Source organism: Chionomys nivalis, chromosome 17 (assembly GCF_950005125.1).
Source record: "Chionomys nivalis chromosome 17, mChiNiv1.1, whole genome shotgun sequence".
Lineage (NCBI taxonomy): Eukaryota > Metazoa > Chordata > Mammalia > Rodentia > Cricetidae > Chionomys > Chionomys nivalis.
Window position 1 is genome coordinate 54,510,142 of NC_080102.1, and position 19,580 is coordinate 54,529,721.

Consider the following 19,580-nt stretch of genomic DNA (forward strand, 5'->3'; position numbering starts at 1 on the left):
ACGCCACCGGGTCCTCCCCAAAGACTGAAACAACAGAACCACTCCATCTTGCACATCTAGCCTCCAGCTTTTTTCCTAAGCCAGACATAGCATGCCTAAAATCCCAGTACTCTGGAGGGTGAGTCAAGAAAATATACGTATCAAGATGAATGCTTGTTAAACGATTCATAGCAAAACCAATAATGACAGCAAAAAAAATTTCCACTTCTTTTCTTTATAAACATATCCATTGTCCAGCGCTTTGTTAGAGCAGCATCAAACCAACACACCACCAGGGCATTAGTTTTGGCACTACGACTTCAAGGAGCAGTCAACATAGGGATAGACAGAACCCAGGATTCTATTGGCTTCTAAATTTATGACATAGCTTCGTATTCTTTTGGGTTCCAGAGTAATGAGTTGCCTACTTAAAACACTTGCAGAATGGTAGGCAACTGTGCCAATGTTTTTTTTCTGCTCCTCAACAATGATGATGAAGTAAAATTACTATTGCAGGCTCCACCCGCTTTGGAAAGCACCTAGGCTCAGCAACACACAAAGACATGGATGGGCCTGGCAGACAGAGATAAGGAGCCTTCAGGAGCCAGCAGGGCTGTGAGCAAAGGTGAGACAAAGAGAGAAACAGATGTGCCCTAGGCTGACCAGGAGCCAGGTGCTGGCAGGAGGCACCTTACCAGCTTCTTGCCCCAGGTGTGTTGGCACAGCAGACCTGCTCTGGCTTCTTAAGGATGGTGACGGTACACAGGACTGGCAGGAGCAGTTCCTGACCCACACATGAAGACTCACTCTGTTAAAATGACCATGATTATTGTGCTAGGGAGTCAGGTTATAAAGAATCTTGCCTCTCTCATGTATTCATTCATTCATTCATGCTCCTAGCAGATGGTAAGAATAAAGTGTCACTGTGCCAGACGCCACAGCATAGCAGCTACAAGGTGAGCTAGCTGGCATCTGAGAGACGGAGGACACTGGGAAATCACATCTGAAGCTCTGGTTTGGGCCACTGGGGCACAGTGCGAGGACACTGGTCCCGAAGCTGAAACACCTCTGCGATCCCAGCTCTGCCGCCTCTCGCCATCAGCTTTCCTGATCTTCCCGTCCTCAGTTTCCCTCACAGATACAAAATAAAGGAAGCAAGAGACCCTGGCAAGGGTGACATAAGGACAGAGGGACTTCAATACTTGAACCTGTAGAACAGTGCCTCGTGTGTAACAAAACTAGGTTAGGTAAAATTTAAAGAATAAAGTAGGGGCCAGAATGTAGGCTCGGTAGGCACATGAGTCCTAGAGCCTGCCCTAAGCACTTCATAAGCTGAGTGCCTGCAAGCCCAGCACTCTGGAGGCAGCCGCAGGAGAATCAGAAGTTCTTAGTGGAACTGAGAGGGGAACAAGACCAGGAAATGGGGGTGATTATGATTTTAAAAAAATTATATGAATGAAAATGCCACAATGAAACCAATTGTGTATAATTAATGTATGCTAAGAAAAATGTTTAAAAAAAGAAAAAAAGAGCGCTTACTGATCTTGCAAAGGACCTTGGCTTGGTTCAGGATCCTCACAACTGCCCAAGACTCACCCCAGTTCCAGGGGATCTGATGACCTCTTCTCATCTCCATGAGTTCCTCTGGGCACAAAACTCACACAAGTGGATGTATATACAAATAATAAACACACAAACAAATCAATCCTTAAAAGAAATTTGAAATCATCCTCAGCTATGTATCAAGTTCAAGGCCAGTCTAGGACATATGAGACCTAGTCTCAAGTGAGAGGAGGCTCAATTTAGACAGGATGACTAGAGAAAACCTCTTTTTGAGAGAGGTAGAGATAGATAGATGATAGATAGATAGATAGATAGATAGATAGATAGATAGATAGATAGACAGACAGAAAGACAGAAGATGGATGGATAGATAGATAGGAGAGGGACTTAAAATAGAGAAATAAAGCATGATATGTATTAAAAAATAAATGTAAATTTTAAATGTAAAACAAGGACCCTACATATTTGGTGTTCGGGTTCAATGGCCCTTCAGTGAGTCGCACTGCCTAACTCTCCTGGTTAGAGCCTCCCTTCTGACTTCTGAGGTGCAGCCCGCAGCGATTGCTTACTCCTTAGAAGTCCAATGTCCCTAACACTGCTGTGGCAGCACTGACTGTTTTCACCTGCAGCTGCTTGGTGTGAAGACAGGACACAAGAGGCCCACCAGGGGCCTTTCCACCCACGGGCTCTCCTTGCAGGATGCTGGGTGCATCTCAGGTCTTCCTGGCAGAGTCAGGTGAGACTGGCTCTGCCTTGCCCCACCCCCACCCCATCCTGTTAGTCCCAGAGCTGCTGAAGCACTCCATCTCTCCAAGTAACACCCTGGGCCTTGCCCCAGGACCCCTCTACTGCTATTGCCTAGGAGCAACTCTGTCCCCAAGTGACCACTGGAAATATTCATTAGAATGTTCCTAGGCTAAATATCTACATAATAAGTCTTTCTCTAGACAACCCGATCAAAGAGTAGAAAAGCAAGCAAGCAGTCATCCATCCCTGCACACAGGCAGACTCGGGGACCTGTCCACTAATGCAGGCTTTGGGGAATGACAATACCTAAGAGGTGGCAAAGGATGAGAGTTCTTTAAACGCTATATCTTGCAGGAGACAAATGACACTTTGCTTATCAACAGCATCACTTTTAAGTTAGCAGATCATGTAAGAATGTGAGGCTGGGGGCTGGAGAGATGGCTCAGAGGTTAAGAGCATTGAAGGCTCTTCCAGAGGACCTGAGTTCAATTCCCAGCAACCACATGGTGGCTCACTGCCATCTATAATGAGATCTAATACCCTCTTCTGGTGTGTAAACAAACATGCAGACAGGACACTGTATACATAATAAATAAATCTTTAAAAAAACTGTCTTGGCTTTTTAAAAAAAAAGAATGTGAAGCTGAGCTCTGGTCTCTCAGAGAAAGGTGCAGGATCCCTTTCTGGGAACAAAAACCCAGCAGGACTCTTACTCAGAGTGCTCACAGCTTGATGTGGGGCTATGCACACTTCTGTGCAAGTATACCGTTTTCTCTTTGCCAAGTACTTTGAATTATGTGGTCACTGTTCTGAGACCCCCCAACCCATTTCTACCAACTGATCCGAGGGCCATTCTGGCCCGTCTCCATCTGTACAGCAACCGAATCCTTAGCACCCGGCACACCAAGCTATCTTCCCGCTTCCAGGGTCCCAAAGCCCCACACTCTGTGTTCCCTCCACCCCTTCTGCCCTATCAAGGCTCTTGCAAGGAAGTCCCCTCAGGCCTGGGAGAGAAAGTGCTCCTAAGCAGCTGAGCCAGTGTGGCTTCCCACCACAGTTCAGTTTCATCACCAGTACGAGGGACACAACCACCGCCCTGGGTTGCAAGCCCTTCAGCCTCAGGTGCCACCAAACTAGGCTAGGGAAGAACTACCATTCATGGGGAGGGTCCAGGATCTGAACGAGGGATCCCTGAATCAACTGGCCTATAGACAGGTCTGGTTGAATAGGCCCACAGTCCCAGCAAACATGAGACCAACTCTTTGTCTATGGGGCAGAGCTTTAAAATACATATGTGCTTTCAGGTCTGTGGACATGTGGAAGATGGGACTTATGAACAAGAGCAGAGCTGGCACCAGCCACCAACAGCCACACCTGTCTGAAATTCAGGCAGATCCCACTAGTGGTGAACTGGGAGCATCTTCGACAAGAGGCAGGGCTCTGCAGGCTGATTGGAGTGGGGAGGGTTTCCATGCAAGAACAATTCTGGGCCTCAAGTCTTCTGGTGGGCGAGAGGTAAACTAGGCAGTATAGGGCTTTTATTACCCTCTAAGTTCCTCTTCTGATAGATTTGGGGAAGTGATCTGCGAAGGTAAGGGCAACTGACCCCACTCACAGGCCCCCACTGCAGCCTTGAAAACCACATCCTAGCAACAGAGACAGGAGAAAGGGCTCTACATCTGGGCTACTCCTACAGAAAACAATGGGATCCAGGAAGGTAACACTGGACATGCCGGGGACATGGCTGATACTTATGCAGTTACTTGCCACAGCCACCCTGTCATTAAGCCGTTAGGTGACCTTAGGCAAATCTCTCCATGCCTCAGTTCCTCCGACTATGAAACAAGGTAAAAAAAAAATAATAATAACCTGTAGTTCCTATTCTGTCATCAGGATAAAAATAAGACCGTAGATGTGAAAGTGTGATGGAGAGAGGCCAGAGGCACTATTCAAATCTCAAACTATTATTACCCTGACAAATCTTACCGACAGCAGCAGCAACATCAAAATGTCTAATTTTTGCTACCTGGGAAGCAGAGTGAGTGTTCTTCAGTTCAGGACTGCTGGGGACACAGAGCCAACAACCCTGTGGAAGCAGGCCTGTTCCCACCCAGCTGAATTCTGCGCTGGCTCACAGGTTTGTGCCAATCCTTCTGTGATGGGCACTAAGGCTTGAAGAACAGGGGAGGGCTGGCTCCAACCCCTCTGTCCTCTCACCAGGCACTGCGCACAGCTAGAGAAGCACAGCCTCCCCTGGTGAAGTCCAAGCCTGGCCCAGCCCATGGCTGTAGCCCTTACAGGGAACCATACAGGAGAGGGGAGGGCCGCAGGCATGCTCAATGACCACCCATGCTGCTTTCCCTCACAAGAAACACAGGCACACAGACACGCGCACCTCAGTTCTACCTCTTTAGGTAACAAGATTTTTAAAGGCTACATCTCCGGCTCCCTCCCTGTTCAGTCTCTCTTAAGCAGCCTGTGATCTTCCCCTCCTATTTTGGCCTCAGGTGCCTCCACCACCCACATATACACACAGTCTGGGAAGCCAGGGAGCAGGAGCAGCTTCCCACCCTCTGCCTGAACATCAGGAGATGGCCACCAGGAGCCTGGACTCTTCCTCAGTCCCCTGTGCCCTAGGCAGTGACCTGGCTCATACATCCACTCCCAAGTCTGTGTCCCCTGTGTGTCCAGGGCATTGTTCTCCTGCCAGAATCTTTCCCAGCAGGGTCAAAGAGGTACAGACTGGGGTAGATTGGCTGGAAGCTGCAGCTTGTCTCAGTTGGAAGGCTCATACGGAGCCCAGGATGTTAGAGCCCCAAAGGTAAGTGTGGCCAGGGAGGAGAAGTGAAAGCAGGTGAAGGAGGCTGGGTTGGTTTCATCTGCGGAGATGGCAAAGGGCCGAGACTGACTGGCACGGCCTCCACCAAAAACACTGACAATTGGGCTTAGGAGACAAGAAAGCTTCAGGGACTCCTGACTCACGGAGGCTTGGGCTCGGATCACGACTGCTCAGCTCAGGATGCTTCCCTCGGATTCTCCCTCCCTGCCCACGGGCAAACAGAACTGGTTTGGTCATCCCATCAGTTGGTTCTAACCCGAGAGCTGTCTTGGATTCCACTCCCGGAGATGCAGCTTGTCCCCGAGGTCACAGACACAGAACTGTGACAGTCACTCTGAAGGAGGCGAGAGCTGCTGCCTTGTTTGTCACTGATGACTCTATCATGCCCACCTTCCAGCTGGGCAAATTGAAGGCAAAGAATGCACACTGGTGTGCTCAGGCTCATTAGACCTGGGGGTGATGTCCCTTCGCTGTCTGTCTCCCTGCCAACAGCTTGGACCTCTCCTGGGATCAGCTGACATAGCCTCTGTGGCCTCCGGCTGAAGAGTCTGGCAGTGTATGGAGACCAGGGGGAGGCGGAGTATGTCAAGTCTGAGCTGGCTGCTACACCGCAGGAGGAGGAGCTCGGGGTTGCCCTAGCTGCCTCTGGTCCTTCTTCTGTAAGCACATACCTCCTCCAGATGCCTGAGAGTCCTGGCTGCCCCGGAGTTTACTCAGGGTCATGGTGGAGGCTGTGGGGTTTCTTTCAGGTCGGCCTAGCGCTTCCAGGCTCCCAACAAGGAGAGCAGAGAGGGCAGCATCCTGGAATGGAGTTTCCAGCATGAAACTTTGCCTAGACAGGTGCAGTTATGCCTTCATGTCTTTTGCCTGTGTCTCTTCCCTCACCCCTGTGAGGCCTCTGCTCAGCATACACAGCACCCAACAGGATCAAGGGCAGATGAGGGAGCAGAGCCGGGAAGAAGGAGGTAGAGGATGCTAGCTGCATCTGGATTTTATAGTCTTTTTTGGCAAAGAGCTGATGATCCCCAGAGTGCACAGGACAGCACCGTAGCCCATCTGGGTAACAGTCGGCTTTCCTGGAGCCCAGCCCAAGGCGGTGGGGCTGCTTTCTGTACCCAGGGAACAAATTCCTCCTCCACCAGCTTTCCCTGTCACACGCCCAGGCCATAGAACACACGTTATCTTTGTTAATTTATGGGAACAAGGCTGCTCCACAGGGACCACCCCTCTAGGCCACAGCCCTGCCTAGACCCAGCTGTTTATCTCAGATGTGTGGAGAGAAAAGCCAAACTCCCCCACCCTCTCCTAGGCAAGACCCCACCCAGTGCACACACATGCTGCAGATGTGAGCTCTCTGACCCCTGTGAAACACAAGCGCGGGGCCTGGCGACCACTGGGCGGCACAGCTGTATGTACAGATGGCGTAAAAAGCCTGGTGGGAGAGCTTTCTATTGTACCTCGGAGTCCTTGCACCTTCCAGCTCCCCTGCCCACTCCAGGGCCTCCATGTCCCCTTTTCCTTGGCCTTATGGCCAGCTCAGTTCCACATCAAAGATCTCCTTAGCTGACAGTCCTTACAGGGGCCAGCTGCCTCTAGACTGCCCACTCCAGGGCCTTCAGTCCGCTCCACGGAGAGCCCTGCCCAGCTGTGGCTGGCCTCTGGACCTCTCGGGGGCCCCACAGGCTCTGGCTTTCTCTGAGAGAAGTGCCTGCTCCGTCCTATCCCTCCTTATGGCTCCAGCTCCCGGGAGAGGCGGGACAGTTCCCGCTGGTTGTCAATGACCTTCAGTTGCTGGACGTAAGCCCAGGTGCTGGCTGGACTCCGGGTGCTCAGGGACTGCTCAGAGCCTGCGGGAAAGGAGAACCATCAGGGGGGCACCATTGCCACCTCACCAAACCCACGGCTGCCCTCTCCAGGGAGCAGCCTCAGCTCTCGGGCTTCCATTCCCAACCCTGCATCCTCTTAACACTAGTCCCCACCACTATAGTACCCGTACTCTAGTTCAAAGGGAACTAAAACAGGTTGAATGTGGTGGTACATGTTTATAATCCCGAGTTTCAGAAGCTGAGGCAGGAGGATGGACAGTTCCAGGCCCTGTTTCAAAAAGAAAAAAAAATGACCACGAATAGTGGTGTGTGCCTTTACTCCAGAACCAAGGAGGTAGAGGCAAGGGGATCTTTATGAGTTTGGAGCCAACCTGCTCTACATAGCAAGTTCTAGGCCAGCAAAGGCTTTGGCTCATAAAGGTCAAGAAAACAAAAACAAAGCAACCAAAGGCTGGATGGCTAGCTCAAGGTGTGAACTGTTTGTCTTACAAGCATGAAGACCTGAGCCCAAACCTCAGAACTAACTGGCAAGAGTCTTTGATCCCCATGCTGGTGAGGTAGAAGGAAGCAGATCTCTGCGGCCAGTTAGCCAGCCGAGACTACTTAGTAAATCCCAGGCCAGTAAGACAGATTGTCTCACTAAAAAGGAGAGGGTGGGTACCTGAGGAACAACCCCCAAGGCTGTCCTCTGACCACTGCACACGTATGTACACATATACATGTGCATATGTGCATACATGAACAAATAAAATAAAACCTGAACAAAGTTTATTGTAATATGTATGAAGCATGTGGGTGTGAGATAAGGCTAATTAAAAAAAACAAAAGCACAGGTTATGGCACAAACTTGGAATCCTAGCCTGGGCTACGGGGTAAGACTGTCTCAAATATCAATCGATTGATCAACAAACAAAATATAAAATACAAGACAGAGAGAGTAACTCCAAATTCACCAGAGTGGCAGCTGTGGGGGAGAGGGAGTGGACAGTGGGGAATCAAGCTGTCATCTGTGTTCTACCTGGACTGAGCCACAGGCTCAATTTATTATCAGCAGAAGTATCTGTGAACACGGGATGGGCATCGTGATATGAACCATATGCTATGACTATTCTTTAACCACATACAATGCATATCAGATAAATACACAGGCCGGAGGTAGCACCTGTCCCATACAGTGCCAATGGACTATACAAAAGCACTCGGCTCCATCCCTGGCTATGCCAACTACTGCCAGTACCCCTGTCCCATCACTTACATGTGGAAATCCTTGATGCCTGGCTGTCCTCGTGGATGTGGGAAACTCGGCTTCTGAGTGGTGACAGAGGCACTGGGTAGGGTGAAAGGGGCGAGTCAGGGAGAGAGCCATGCTGAGCCTGAGCCTCCCTGGGCACCGAGGGACCACTTCTTACCCGTGCTGTGGCTCCGGCAGTGGTGGAGCATCCGCATGGCTCTGGCCATCATCCGCTGTGGGTGACAAAAGACATGAGATCGGCCTGTGAGCCCAGAGCGTGGCCTCCATATGGGAAGCTGGGAGTCAAGCCCCCTTTAAACCGTGTTCCTAGGGACGAGGGGGTCTATAAAAAACAGGGTGAAGGCTGCTTCAGCCCAGAACACCAGATGCTCAAAAGCAACAAGGCAGCAGCTGGAAGACAGGGAAGCAGCTGGAGATTAGGGAAGGCTAAGAGATAAGGGTTAGAAGGGACTCTTATTGAACAGTGTGATGTTTGGGACTGTCATCCCAATAGTTCCAATAGGAAGGCAGGCCCTCCCTCCCATGTGCAGTAGAATAAGGGAGGAGTGATTTAATAATAAATATTCTGTTCTAAGAAAACTAGTCTACAATTCACAATCCCAGAGAACCTAGACAATAATGAGGACCCTAAGAGAGACATACATGGATCTAATCTACATGGGAAGTAGAAAAAGACAAGATCTACTGAGTAAATTAGCAGCATGGGGACCATGGGAGAGGGTAGAAGGAGAGGGGAGCAGAGAAATATGTATAGCTCAATAAAATCAATTTTTAAAAGTTAAAAAATAAATATTCTGTTCTAATTTATTTTTTTTGAGACAGGATTTCTCTGTGTAACAATCTTGGCTGTCCTGGAACTCTCTTGGTAGACCAGGCTGGTCTCGAACTCATGGAGATCTGCCTGCCTCTGCCTCCCAAATGCTGGGATTAAAGGTGTGCACCACCACCGCCTGGCAAAGATTTATTTATTATGTATACAGTGTTCTGTCTGCATGTATGCCTACACACCAAAAGAAGGCACCAAATCACATTATAAATAGTTGTGAGCCACCATGTGGTTGCTGAGAATTGAACTCAGGACCTCTGGAAGAGCAGCCAGTGCTCTTAACCGCTGAGCCATCTCTCTGGCCCCTTTAATTTTTCTTGAAACAAGGTCTCTCTATAGCCCAGGCTATTCTTAAACACAGAATCCCCCTGCCTCAGCCTCTTGTGTACTCGGATCACTTGCATGCACACCGGGGTTCAGACTCTATCAGCTGACCCCTAACCCGACCCTTCTTGGGCAACTGTCATACTGCCAACCTGCACCGGAAGTGGAAGCCCACTTTCTCGCACTCACCATCTTCTCAAAGTTGATGAGGTTCTCTACGAGCGTGTGGTTTCCCTCGTGGATGAAGGTCATGTCTGCAAAGGGATGACTTCACTTACAGGTTTCCCCCCAGGAAAGGTGAGGGGCCAACCACAGGGATCACAGGGATCATAGGGCCTGTCCCACCCACATCCTCGGCCTCCAGCAACCTCCACGTCATCCCAATGTGCTGGCATCTCTTGGGATTTCAACCACAGCTCTCGGTGCAGCCCTACTATGCTCCTGTCCTACCTCCTAACTTAGCTCGGTGCTCCTCATATACCAGCCCCTCAGCTGTCATCACCAGACAGTGCTGAGGGAACATGAATGTTCCCGGGATGGAAGCAGAGAAGAGAGCACGGGTCCTACCTTTGAGTAGCAGGGGCATGAAGGGGATGACAGGAGGGGAGAGCTTGGTGAGTGCCAACCGATATACTCGGTGGTTCCACGATGGGTCCTGTGAGGAGAAAAAGCTTCCCTGAGGGAGACCTGCACACGAGGGCCTACCACAGACCCATCCTTTCCTGGGTCCCAGGCCACATAGGAGAGGCTCCAAGCCAGCTTCCCCCTCCTACAGGGTCTCGCTGAGGCAGGGTCTGTGGTAGGACAAAGGGGGACAAGGACTGGCTTCCTAAGTTCCCAATGCTCCCAGGGAATCTTCACAGTGATTAGTCAGAGGCCTGGAGGTTTCTGGGAAACCTCTCCCAGCCTCTCTGTCTCTCTGGTGGCTGTATTCTTCTGAACCCCTTGGATTTCATGAGGTGACCAGTTTTGTAGAGGACTCGTAAGACTGAAAACACCTTGGCGCTCTTCTCTCTAGACTCTACAAAACCTTCAAAGGTTCCAGGAAGCTCACTGCCATCATTCCTCACTTTTGTCTTAAAGGTTCGGCCCGCAAGCCCTTCAAGAGTCTTCAAGGGGATAGCGACCCTCCTACCTGACATACAGTGGGTCTCCTGCTCACAGCCTCAAGGAACAGAAGACCACAGTTCTGTCTTTGCTGCCATGCTTGGCCATCAGCCTGAACCCTTGGACAGAGGAGCTAGTCTGGCATCCTCTGACCCCCTCCCACACCCCACAACTGAATCTTAGGACAGGACATCCCTGGGCCTGCCATGGTCTCATATCCAGGCAAATATCCCTTACGTGAATACCAAGGGGTACAGTATACCACAAGGCCCCCCATCACTATGCCACACGCCCTCCGCCAGCTTCCACAACCACAGGCCAGAGGGATCCAGGCCCTCGGTGGGCACTGAAAGCTATGGAAGGCCAAGACTCAGTGTTCAGAGATGGCAGAAATGGGCCCAGCACTTACCAGCAGCCTCTCCAGGGCAGAGTACAGCTTCCGTACTTTATGGGGTAGACGCTGTAAAGGTAAGACAGATGAGGGGCCATGACTGGGAAGAGAGAGCCACCCTAGACATCCCCCAGGAGGTCAGAGGCCTGGCCTTGCCATCGGATCCTCCTGGGCACCTACCTCCCAGGTGTGGGCCAGGCGGCTGATGGCAGAGTTGCTGAGGCCAAACATGACCGCAAAGAAAGAGTTGAGATTCTTCTGCTCCTTGAGGCTGTGAGCACAAGACCCAGGCACCCTCAGAGGAAGCAGCCATGTCCCCAGCGCTGCCTTCCACAGGGTGGGTGGCTTAGGAAGCAAAAGCTCTTGGGGACCCGGGAACAAAGAGAAGGCAGATTGGGTAATACAGTGGGCAGGGAAGGGGGTTAAGAAAGGGCGGCCACAGGGCTGGCAACACAGGGCCACTGTTTCCACACATCCCATTATCCCTCTCTACCCCATCATCTCTCCACACAACACACTGTCCCAGCAGGCACTCACTGGGCCGCCAGCTTGATGAACTTCCGGAGCAGCTGAGCCCGGGGCCCAGGAACGGAGCAGAGACAGAGCTCAGTGGCCACCCAGTACTGTAGCTCATTGAAGCGGCGCATAAAGCGCTCCAGGTTTGCGGTGGTGACATCCCGCAGATGCTGGGGCCCCAGCACATAGTGGATCAGCTCCACCTGGATGGGACAGAGGCCTGGTCAGCCTGCTAGGCCTGGCTTCCTGGCCACGCCTCCTCCTGGTCTCCACCTCCTGCACCTGGTGGATCCTGTTGAAGAGGCTCCAGTCAAGCTCCGTCAGCTGGCCTGCCAGGTCCTTGGCACTCACTAGGTCCAGCATCTCAGAAGAACCCAGAGTGGGCCCCAGCTGCTCCGGGTGTGGGGTCTGCCGGGGAAAGAGTGCTCAGATACGGGGAGGACCTGGGACAAAGGCTCTACCTGTGGTCAGAGGGGTAGTGGACAGAGGGCACTTGACGTGGAGGGGCTTCTTGGGTCTGGAAAATGGGCTCTCCTGAGGGGTCACTGTACTGACGACTCCCTCATGCTGGAACTCCAGCTTGAGCCCCTATGGTTCTGGAGTTAGGGTAGCTAGCCCCTCTTCTCCTCGGACTCTCCACAGATGCTGAGGCCTTCCTTCTCTCTTCCCCGCGATGACACAGGAGCAGGCAGAGCCAAACACCCCCCTCTCTCCTCTGTGGCCCTTCCCCCAGAACTCACCCTGCCTCCCACAGCTCCCCAGGCTCTGGCAACCTGCCCGTCCCTACCAGCTCATGAACTTCCTGTGGGTCCACAACAAAGAGCCGCTCGTTGAGCCCCAGGGATGTGGCCACACCGCGGGCATCTGGCTGCAGGCCAACGACATCTGCCAAGGCAAGAGGCAGTATTGAGGAGAGGCGGTTGGGAGGGAAGCCAGGGGCCAGCTGGAGGCCTCTGCCTATCTGAGTTTTCTTCTGGCAGTGGCTGAGTAGAGACTCCAGATGTACAGGTAGGTGCACAGGCCTACACCTCGACACAGCCTGCAGCCCCAGAGACTGGTCAGTCTTAGGGGAGGCTTCAACTTCCCTGACCTTCAGCTTCTTCTTTCCTTCATCAAAGATGGTAGGAGGTAGGACTCACTCCAGCTACGTCCTAGGTCACTTTTTTTAAAATATTATTTTTATTTTATTTGCATTGGTGTTTTGCCTGCATGTATGTCTGTGTAAGAGTGTTAGATCTTGGAGTTACAGACAGTTGTTAGTGTGGGTGCTGGGAATCGAACCTGGGTCCTCTGTAGAGCAGTTAGTGCTCTTAGCCCCTGAGCCATCTCTCCAGCCCCCTGGGTCACTTTTAGAAGCATGGCCTACTGCAAGAAAATGATGTGTATTAAAAGGCCCTCTGACAGGAGACGCCCTAGACACCTCTTGGTGTTGCTGTCATTGACTGTGCTGGACAAGGTGTTGAGTCTTCGAGTGTCTAGGCTCTTGGCTAGTGGCTCCCAAAGTCCAGCATACAAGACTACCCATGTGTCCAGAGAAGAAGCAGCTCCTCGATTTAATTAATCCATTTTCTCACCTGTTCTGTATTTCTAGTTTGTGTATAGTTTTATAATCGCCGGTGATAATGTGGTTTTTATATGTAACTTATAAGCGAATGTACACTTAGGGAGATTTGTAACAGCATTGATTACTGATCTGAAAATGACAACCACACAGTAGGGTCTCAATAAACTAGTCTTTGGCCAGCGGTAATTCACCAGGTAACCACGAGGGGGCAGTGCTTCCTAGAGCTGAGCACACAGGTGTGCTACAGTGTTGCTGACTGGGAGAGGGCTTTTATCCTCGCCTTGCCATAGTTTCCTGAGGACCCCAGTTCCTGACTGCTGGGCTCTGGCCATCAGGCCCAGGCTACACTTTTCAAGGGTAACAGTGGCTTTTTAATATACCGAATTCTCCAAAAGCAGGTCCTGATAACCTAGATGACCGTCTAGGCAGAGATGCACTAGGTTCTGGGTGACATGCCTTATGGGTTATCTGGAGTCTAACAGCTACTGCTGTCTCTCATAACATTACAGGGATAATGCCCACTGCACAGGCAAGGAAATGGAGACACAGAGAGGCCAGGGTCCCCCAGATGGTTAGAGGTTAAATTGGAATTCTCACATAGCTCTGGGAGTCCAGTCTGTTGCCACCATCCGGCTGATCAGTTGTAGTTTCTGTAGGAATCCAAGCACCTAACACATTGTGGCTACATAGCTGATCCTCAGAAATGTTTGTTGTGGGGGCTGAAGAGGAGGCTCAGTGGTTAAACACACTGGTTACTCTTCCAGAGGACCTGGGTTCGATTCCCAGCACCCACCTGGTGTCTCAAAACTGTTCTAGACATTCATCTTCAGGAGATCCAACCCCCTCTTCTTACTATCATGGGACTCAAACACATGTATGGTAGTACACCGACCATACATTTAGGCAAAACACCCATACACATAAAATAAAAATTATAAAAAAGAAACTAATTTTTAAAGTGTTTGCTCTGCTAGTTGGTTTGTCAACTTGACACAAGCTAGGTTCATCTTGGAAGAGGGAACCTCATTTGGGAAAATGCCTGTGTCAGAGTGGCCTGCAGCAAATCTGGGGGACATTTTCTTGATTAATGATTGATCTGGGAGGACCCAGCCTGCTGTGGGCAGTGCTACCCTGGACAGGTGGTTCTGGGCGGTGTAAGAAAGGCTGAGCAAGCCAGGGGGAGCAAGCCAATAAGCATCACTCCTCCATGGCCTCTGCTTGGGTTCCTGCCTTGAGTCTCTTCATTTCCCTTCACGATGGGCTGTAAAATGAAGTGTGCGTTTGCCTCCCCACATTTATTTTGATCATTCTCTTCATTAAAAAAAAAAAACAGAAAGCAAACCAGGAAATCTGCTGGTCACTGACTTAATGAATGAGGACTATATAAAAACCAAAGACTAGCCACATGCTTGCTAATGCTATTAGCTCGGGGAATACACCGGATTCTCTGAACTCTGGTTTCCATGGTTAAAAAAAATGGGATGAAATTTCCCCTTGAGAGACGGTGATTAGGAATAAATGAGTGTCTGAGAGTGACACATATCAGACACCGTCCTAAACACGTTCCTCATTCAAGCCTCACAGATGCTCTGAGGGGCACAGCATCTCATTATCTGTGCTTTATAGGTGATGAGATCAAACAGAGAGCTCACACTCCCTGAGCAGGGAGTCACAGCCAGAGGAGATGTGATAATCCTTACCACAAGTGCAGGGCATGAATTTAACAGTCTGAATTCAAGGGCGTCGGTGTGGATCTGGAGAGTGGATCCAAAGACACAACTTACCGCCTGCGGAATTGACCTTGACCAGAACCTGCCCCTTGGTCCAGTGGTCCTCATGGGCCAGAGCTGCCATCACCTCTCTCACGGAGGCCGTCACAGGCAGCTGCAGAGTCAGCACCGAGTGGTCGGGTCTGCAGATATCGTAGGGGACTGGAGAAGAGGAAGGGCTGAGATGGGTCAGCAGGTCCTGGTCCCTCCACCCCATGAGGTGCAGGGCCACATAGTTCAGTAGCAGGACTCCCATAAGCCAGAAAAGAGAATTTAAGGAGAAGTCCACCAGGTCGGTGGGAGGGCCCAGCGGGGAGCCCCGGGCCTAGGGAAGGAGCAGAGGTCCCCACCCGCTTGGCAGCTATAGCAAAGGCCCTGAGGAAGACCACACTCCTCACCACCCCTCATGCTGGGTAAGGGAGGCAGAGACAGCAATGCTGACGTCAGTCAGTCCACGCCTGGCTTGCTCAGTCACCCACCTTTGTCCCCAACTCGAATGGCACCACCAGTGCTGCTTGGGAGGGGTTCCTCCTGGCCAGGGAGCCAAACAGGTGCATTCCGGGCCTGAGACAAAAAAAAAAAAAAAAAAGGACAAGGCTCCAGCATTCAGAAACAATGTGCAGGGAGAGACAGGGAGGGCCTTTGTCACCACCTGCAGCGACCCCAAAGCGTCCTAAGGCCAAGGGGCTCTGCAGGTCGGTCATCTGAATCCAAGCTGAGGGAGGGCAGGGAGCCAGCCAGGAGGAAACACAGAGGTCAAATGCAGGCCAGTCATCCATGGGGCGGGACAGGGGAGGGGGACAGTTCAGCCACCTCCACAAACAGGGCTAGAGCTGTTCTGGGATAAAAATGCCTGGACCCAGTTTCTTCTCTCCTTTCCCCGATTAGCATCTGCTACAAAGTGGGCATTGTTCTGGGCACTGAAATAGTCACAGTAGCCCTTGGAGAAAAGTATTTTTAATCCTCATTTTATGGATGTGATAAATGAGACTCAGAGAAGTCAAGTAATATGTCAAAGGCCACACAGCAACTGTTACGGGGCTAGAAACTTGCAACGCTCCCTCTGTGCCCGTGTCCTCCAGGAGCTGCCCTGACAGAGTGGGCTGCCAAGACCAGATACCCTTTCTGATGGGCCGGCCTATGGTGAGTTCATCTGGCCTTGATACTCTCTCCAAATCCGGTACTTCCTCTCGGCCTCTAAATGGAGCTGGTCCTCTGCTCCCCGCCCCTTCCTAGACAGCAGAGTCCCCACAGAGAGTGCCACAGACAATGTTCAAAATGCTACCACCTGTGGGTTCACCAGGGCTCTGGCCTTAAAGTTATATTCCCTTTCCTGACTCGTTGCCCCAAACTTCTTGCACCCAGGGTTCCCACATCCTGCCTTTACTACTTTCTGCAATTCTGGGTTCAGGCTCCTCCCTGCTCCCCAGACCTTGTCACTTCCTTCTGGGTTCTTCATTTAAATGAGTCCCCAGTGCCCTCTCTCCCACCCAGTATTTATTTAATGTATGTGAGTGCTCCATCTGCATGCATGCCTGCACACCAAAAGAGGGCATCAGATCTCACTACAGATAGCTGAGCTGCTATGGTTGCTGGGAATTGAACTCTAGACCTCTGGAAGAGCAGTCAGAGTTCTTAATCACTGAGCCATCTCTCCAGCTCCCAGGATGATCTCTTAACTACCACAATAGTTCACTAAACTCCCCCCAGCCCTCAGGTCCAGCCACTCACTTCCTCTGACCCCCCTGAGCAGAGAGAGGTACACTGAGCCAGGGACAGAAGTTATCACTGTCTCCTCCAGCCTCTCATCAGTTCACAGCTGGGACCCTGGGAGGAGACAATCTGGCCCCTGCCCACCATCCTGGCCTCCTCTCGACCTCCAGTGCTGCCCTGGGGCCCTATCTGCCCTCAGCTCAGCTCCCGAGCTGCTTCTCTAAGCCCTCAAGGTAAGTCAGTAAGTCGGCTTTCTCTTCTTGCCTTCTCAGGCTCCATTGACTTCACACATCGGGAGACTATTTCACAGCTCTGGCCCACAAGTGACTGTGAACCCATGGCCACACCACCCAGCATCCAGCATAGAGTCTGACATGCTGGCTGACTGACATTGATTCCCAGGTGTCAGTGACATGCCGTATGTAAAACAAGTAGAGATCCTGACAGGATGTGACAGACAGGAACATACCACACACCGCGAGTTCTGCAGTGTGGGAGGAGCCTGGAGACTAGTAAAGGGTTGGATGAGGGGACCCCTGGGTATAAGAAGTTTGAGGTAACAGTCACATCCGCAGGTAAGAATACTTGGAAGGAACCAGAGAGGACACACGGGGATGCTCCGGATGGGGAATGGAAGGACCTCTCAGGAACTCACGTTCTGACTCTGTTCAGAACAAAGAGCGAGAAAGCAAAGGAGCAACCAAAGAAAGGTTCGTGCAAAGGCTAAACGCTAAGGTCCTGAGGTGGGGCCAGCTTTGACTAGAGCAGACAGGAGCCAGGGAGAGCCTCCAGCTGACGGGGCTGGCTGAAGCCAAGGTACTGACTTTGTTCTTCTCCAATGCATCCTACCTTCTTCCTAGTCCTTTCTCCCACTAGTCTTCAACCAGATCTTAGCACCAGCCACAACTTCTCATCTGGGAGTGGGCTGGCCACCTGGACCCTCAGAACGGGCCATCATACTATCTAAGCTCCTGTAATACCACCCACCAGAAACCCTTGTGTCCCAGGAGTGAAAGCAACCACCTGTCTCATCTCCCAACTATAAATGCAGGCATGAACCGTCTCCCAAAGGAATAAGAGCCCCTTAGGGAAGGGATGAAAGTGTCCCTTAAGCTTGTAGCTCTCGAACAGGACCTCCCCTGATACACCCATCACAGGTCAAGGACCCTCTGGGCATGGAGGCAGGAGGGGCAGAGGGAAGAAGCTGGACCAGGCAGAGGGAAGAACAAGAGGCAGGGCAGGCACCTTGATCTGAGGAGATGCATTCCCACAGCCATTCTCCAACCTGCAGAGAGGAGAGAGGAGGTGAGAGGGTCACTAAGAACCCCTTAGGCAGGACGCCTCTCAGGGTCAGCGGCCACAGTGGTCTGGGTCCCATCTCACCCTCCCCGGAAGCTCAGAGGGATGCAGAGGGGAGGGTACACAGGGCAGGGGGCAAGATGACTTAAGACCTGGACTGGCTTTTGTGATTTCCAGGAGAGAGGGGGAGGCAGGAGGGAGACACAGGCTCCAGGAATCTGAATGAGCTCTTGCCCTTGAACCCCAGTTGTCCCCATAGATGTCTGGGGAGGCAAGGTAATGCAAAGGCGTCGATGGGCAGGATGGGTGGAAATAGGTGCCGTTGCCCATAGCAACTGGACAGATGGAAGACGTGAACATGTGGTACATTCAACGTATAGATGAGCCTATGAAAGACTGTAGCGTGTGTGGGAATGGAATGAGGCTGACATAAGCCAGGTGGCCTAGACCGGAGGCCTGGATGATCCAGTGCCAGCTGCCCAGCCCGTGCTGCACAAGAGGACAGACGAACGTCAGTCAGAGGGTCACCTGTGATGCCGCCTCCTCTCTGGCCACTGTTCCCTCAGCAAGTTGCTAAGTCGGGCATCCCTGCTCACCAGGTCTGAGAGTTTCTGTGAAAGGCTGAGTGTTAGCCCCTGGGATGGCTGCTGCTGTAGCTTCACGGGTACCCCAGCCAGCCCAGCTGCACTCCCAGGTACCTGGAGGAAGCTGGTGGCCACGGGGTCTGAGTGGAGCATGGGGCCGTACAGGGCCACCCACCGGCTGACTAGCCGCAGAATCTGCTGCCTTTTGTTGCAGACGTAGGTGCTTCGTTCCTGTTCGCTGCCTCCAGCAGACTCTGCCGGCTCCACATGGAAGGTGGGTACCAGTCAAGGGAACCACACCGTGCCACTAAGGCCACCCACCACCCCTGAGCAGAGGAGGGGCAGAACCAGACTGGGACAGGTGTGTGCAGGGCACCGGGGAGGGGTTACAACAGTCACTTGGATGGGGATTCCTTCCCTCACCGCCACACACCATCCCATCCCCTTCCCACATCACCCCGGGGCTGGAAGGATATTGATGCAGGAGGGCAGTGAAGAGCTGGGTGCTGGGCATGAAGACACTGTGGGTCAGCAGGAAGTCACTGAGGAATGTCTCTGTCGGGCAGGGTTAGGAATGGGAAGGAACTTCAGAAGCCAAGTCATAACACAGCTATATGAGCAGTGGGAGCACACATCCCCAAGTACGGCACAAGCAAGGGAATCAATGCCCAGCCCCTATTACAGTGTTCTCCACCCCGACCAAGAGCACTTCCTGCCAACTGCCTACATGGACCAATCCAGCCCCTGATGAGGTCAGGCCACAGTGACCTCCTGATGACTCAGAGAAAGGAAGTGTCTTCTGACTCTACCTGTTGGGTCATGAGCACTGGAATCTGGTCGCATAGCTTCCAAAAGGAGTTCTAGGATCTTCTCTGGGGTGCCAGACATTACTGTATACCTAGAGGAAAACTAGTCCGACTATGGCACATGCCCTTCCGCCATCAATCCATCCACATAGACATCATACACTGATCCCATCCTGCCTCCCGATTGGCCAGCTCTCTTCCATCTTGGAGAGGGGGCATTGATACACCCCCCCAATACTTCAGTGCCTCCTACCCCCAGAACACGGCATGAGAAAGAAGCAAAAGGCTAAAGGTAGGGGAGGTGTGTAAGTGGGGAGCAGTGGGGAGCGGTGTAGGGAGAGATGCGGCGGGCTTGTTACCTATTCCTGCCTGGGGTTGGGGGGCGGGAAGGGCCAGTGCCCTGAGAGCTTCTCTCCAGAACCAGTACCACTTTGCCATGCTCTTCCAGCCTCATGGTTTTTGCTTCCACATCCTG

General features: G+C 51.9%; 1 protein-coding gene across 3 annotated transcripts in view; it reads right to left on the reverse strand.

Moving 5' to 3' along the window:
- Positions 1-263: 263 nt before the first annotated feature.
- The window catches only part of Rapgef3 (Rap guanine nucleotide exchange factor 3), a 30,722-nt gene continuing 11,405 nt past the window's right edge, over positions 264-19,580 (reverse strand). For all 3 annotated transcript variants that reach the window (XM_057792675.1, XM_057792674.1, XM_057792676.1), the window contains 18 exons: positions 19,465-19,577; positions 19,109-19,197; positions 18,776-18,854; positions 18,414-18,573; positions 18,244-18,326; positions 17,662-17,701; positions 15,183-15,267; positions 14,719-14,865; positions 12,158-12,255; positions 11,653-11,778; positions 11,392-11,573; positions 11,035-11,125; positions 10,873-10,923; positions 9,924-10,011; positions 9,546-9,610; positions 8,364-8,418; positions 8,210-8,281; positions 264-6,975 (listed from right to left, as the gene is read on the reverse strand). In XM_057792675.1, the coding sequence (XP_057648658.1) occupies positions 6,857-6,975; positions 8,210-8,281; positions 8,364-8,418; positions 9,546-9,610; positions 9,924-10,011; positions 10,873-10,923; positions 11,035-11,125; positions 11,392-11,573; positions 11,653-11,778; positions 12,158-12,255; positions 14,719-14,865; positions 15,183-15,267; positions 17,662-17,701; positions 18,244-18,326; positions 18,414-18,573; positions 18,776-18,854; positions 19,109-19,197; positions 19,465-19,577 (1,743 nt within the window). In that variant the 3' untranslated portion in view covers positions 264-6,856. The remainder of the gene's footprint in view (positions 6,976-8,209; positions 8,282-8,363; positions 8,419-9,545; positions 9,611-9,923; positions 10,012-10,872; positions 10,924-11,034; positions 11,126-11,391; positions 11,574-11,652; positions 11,779-12,157; positions 12,256-14,718; positions 14,866-15,182; positions 15,268-17,661; positions 17,702-18,243; positions 18,327-18,413; positions 18,574-18,775; positions 18,855-19,108; positions 19,198-19,464; positions 19,578-19,580) is intronic.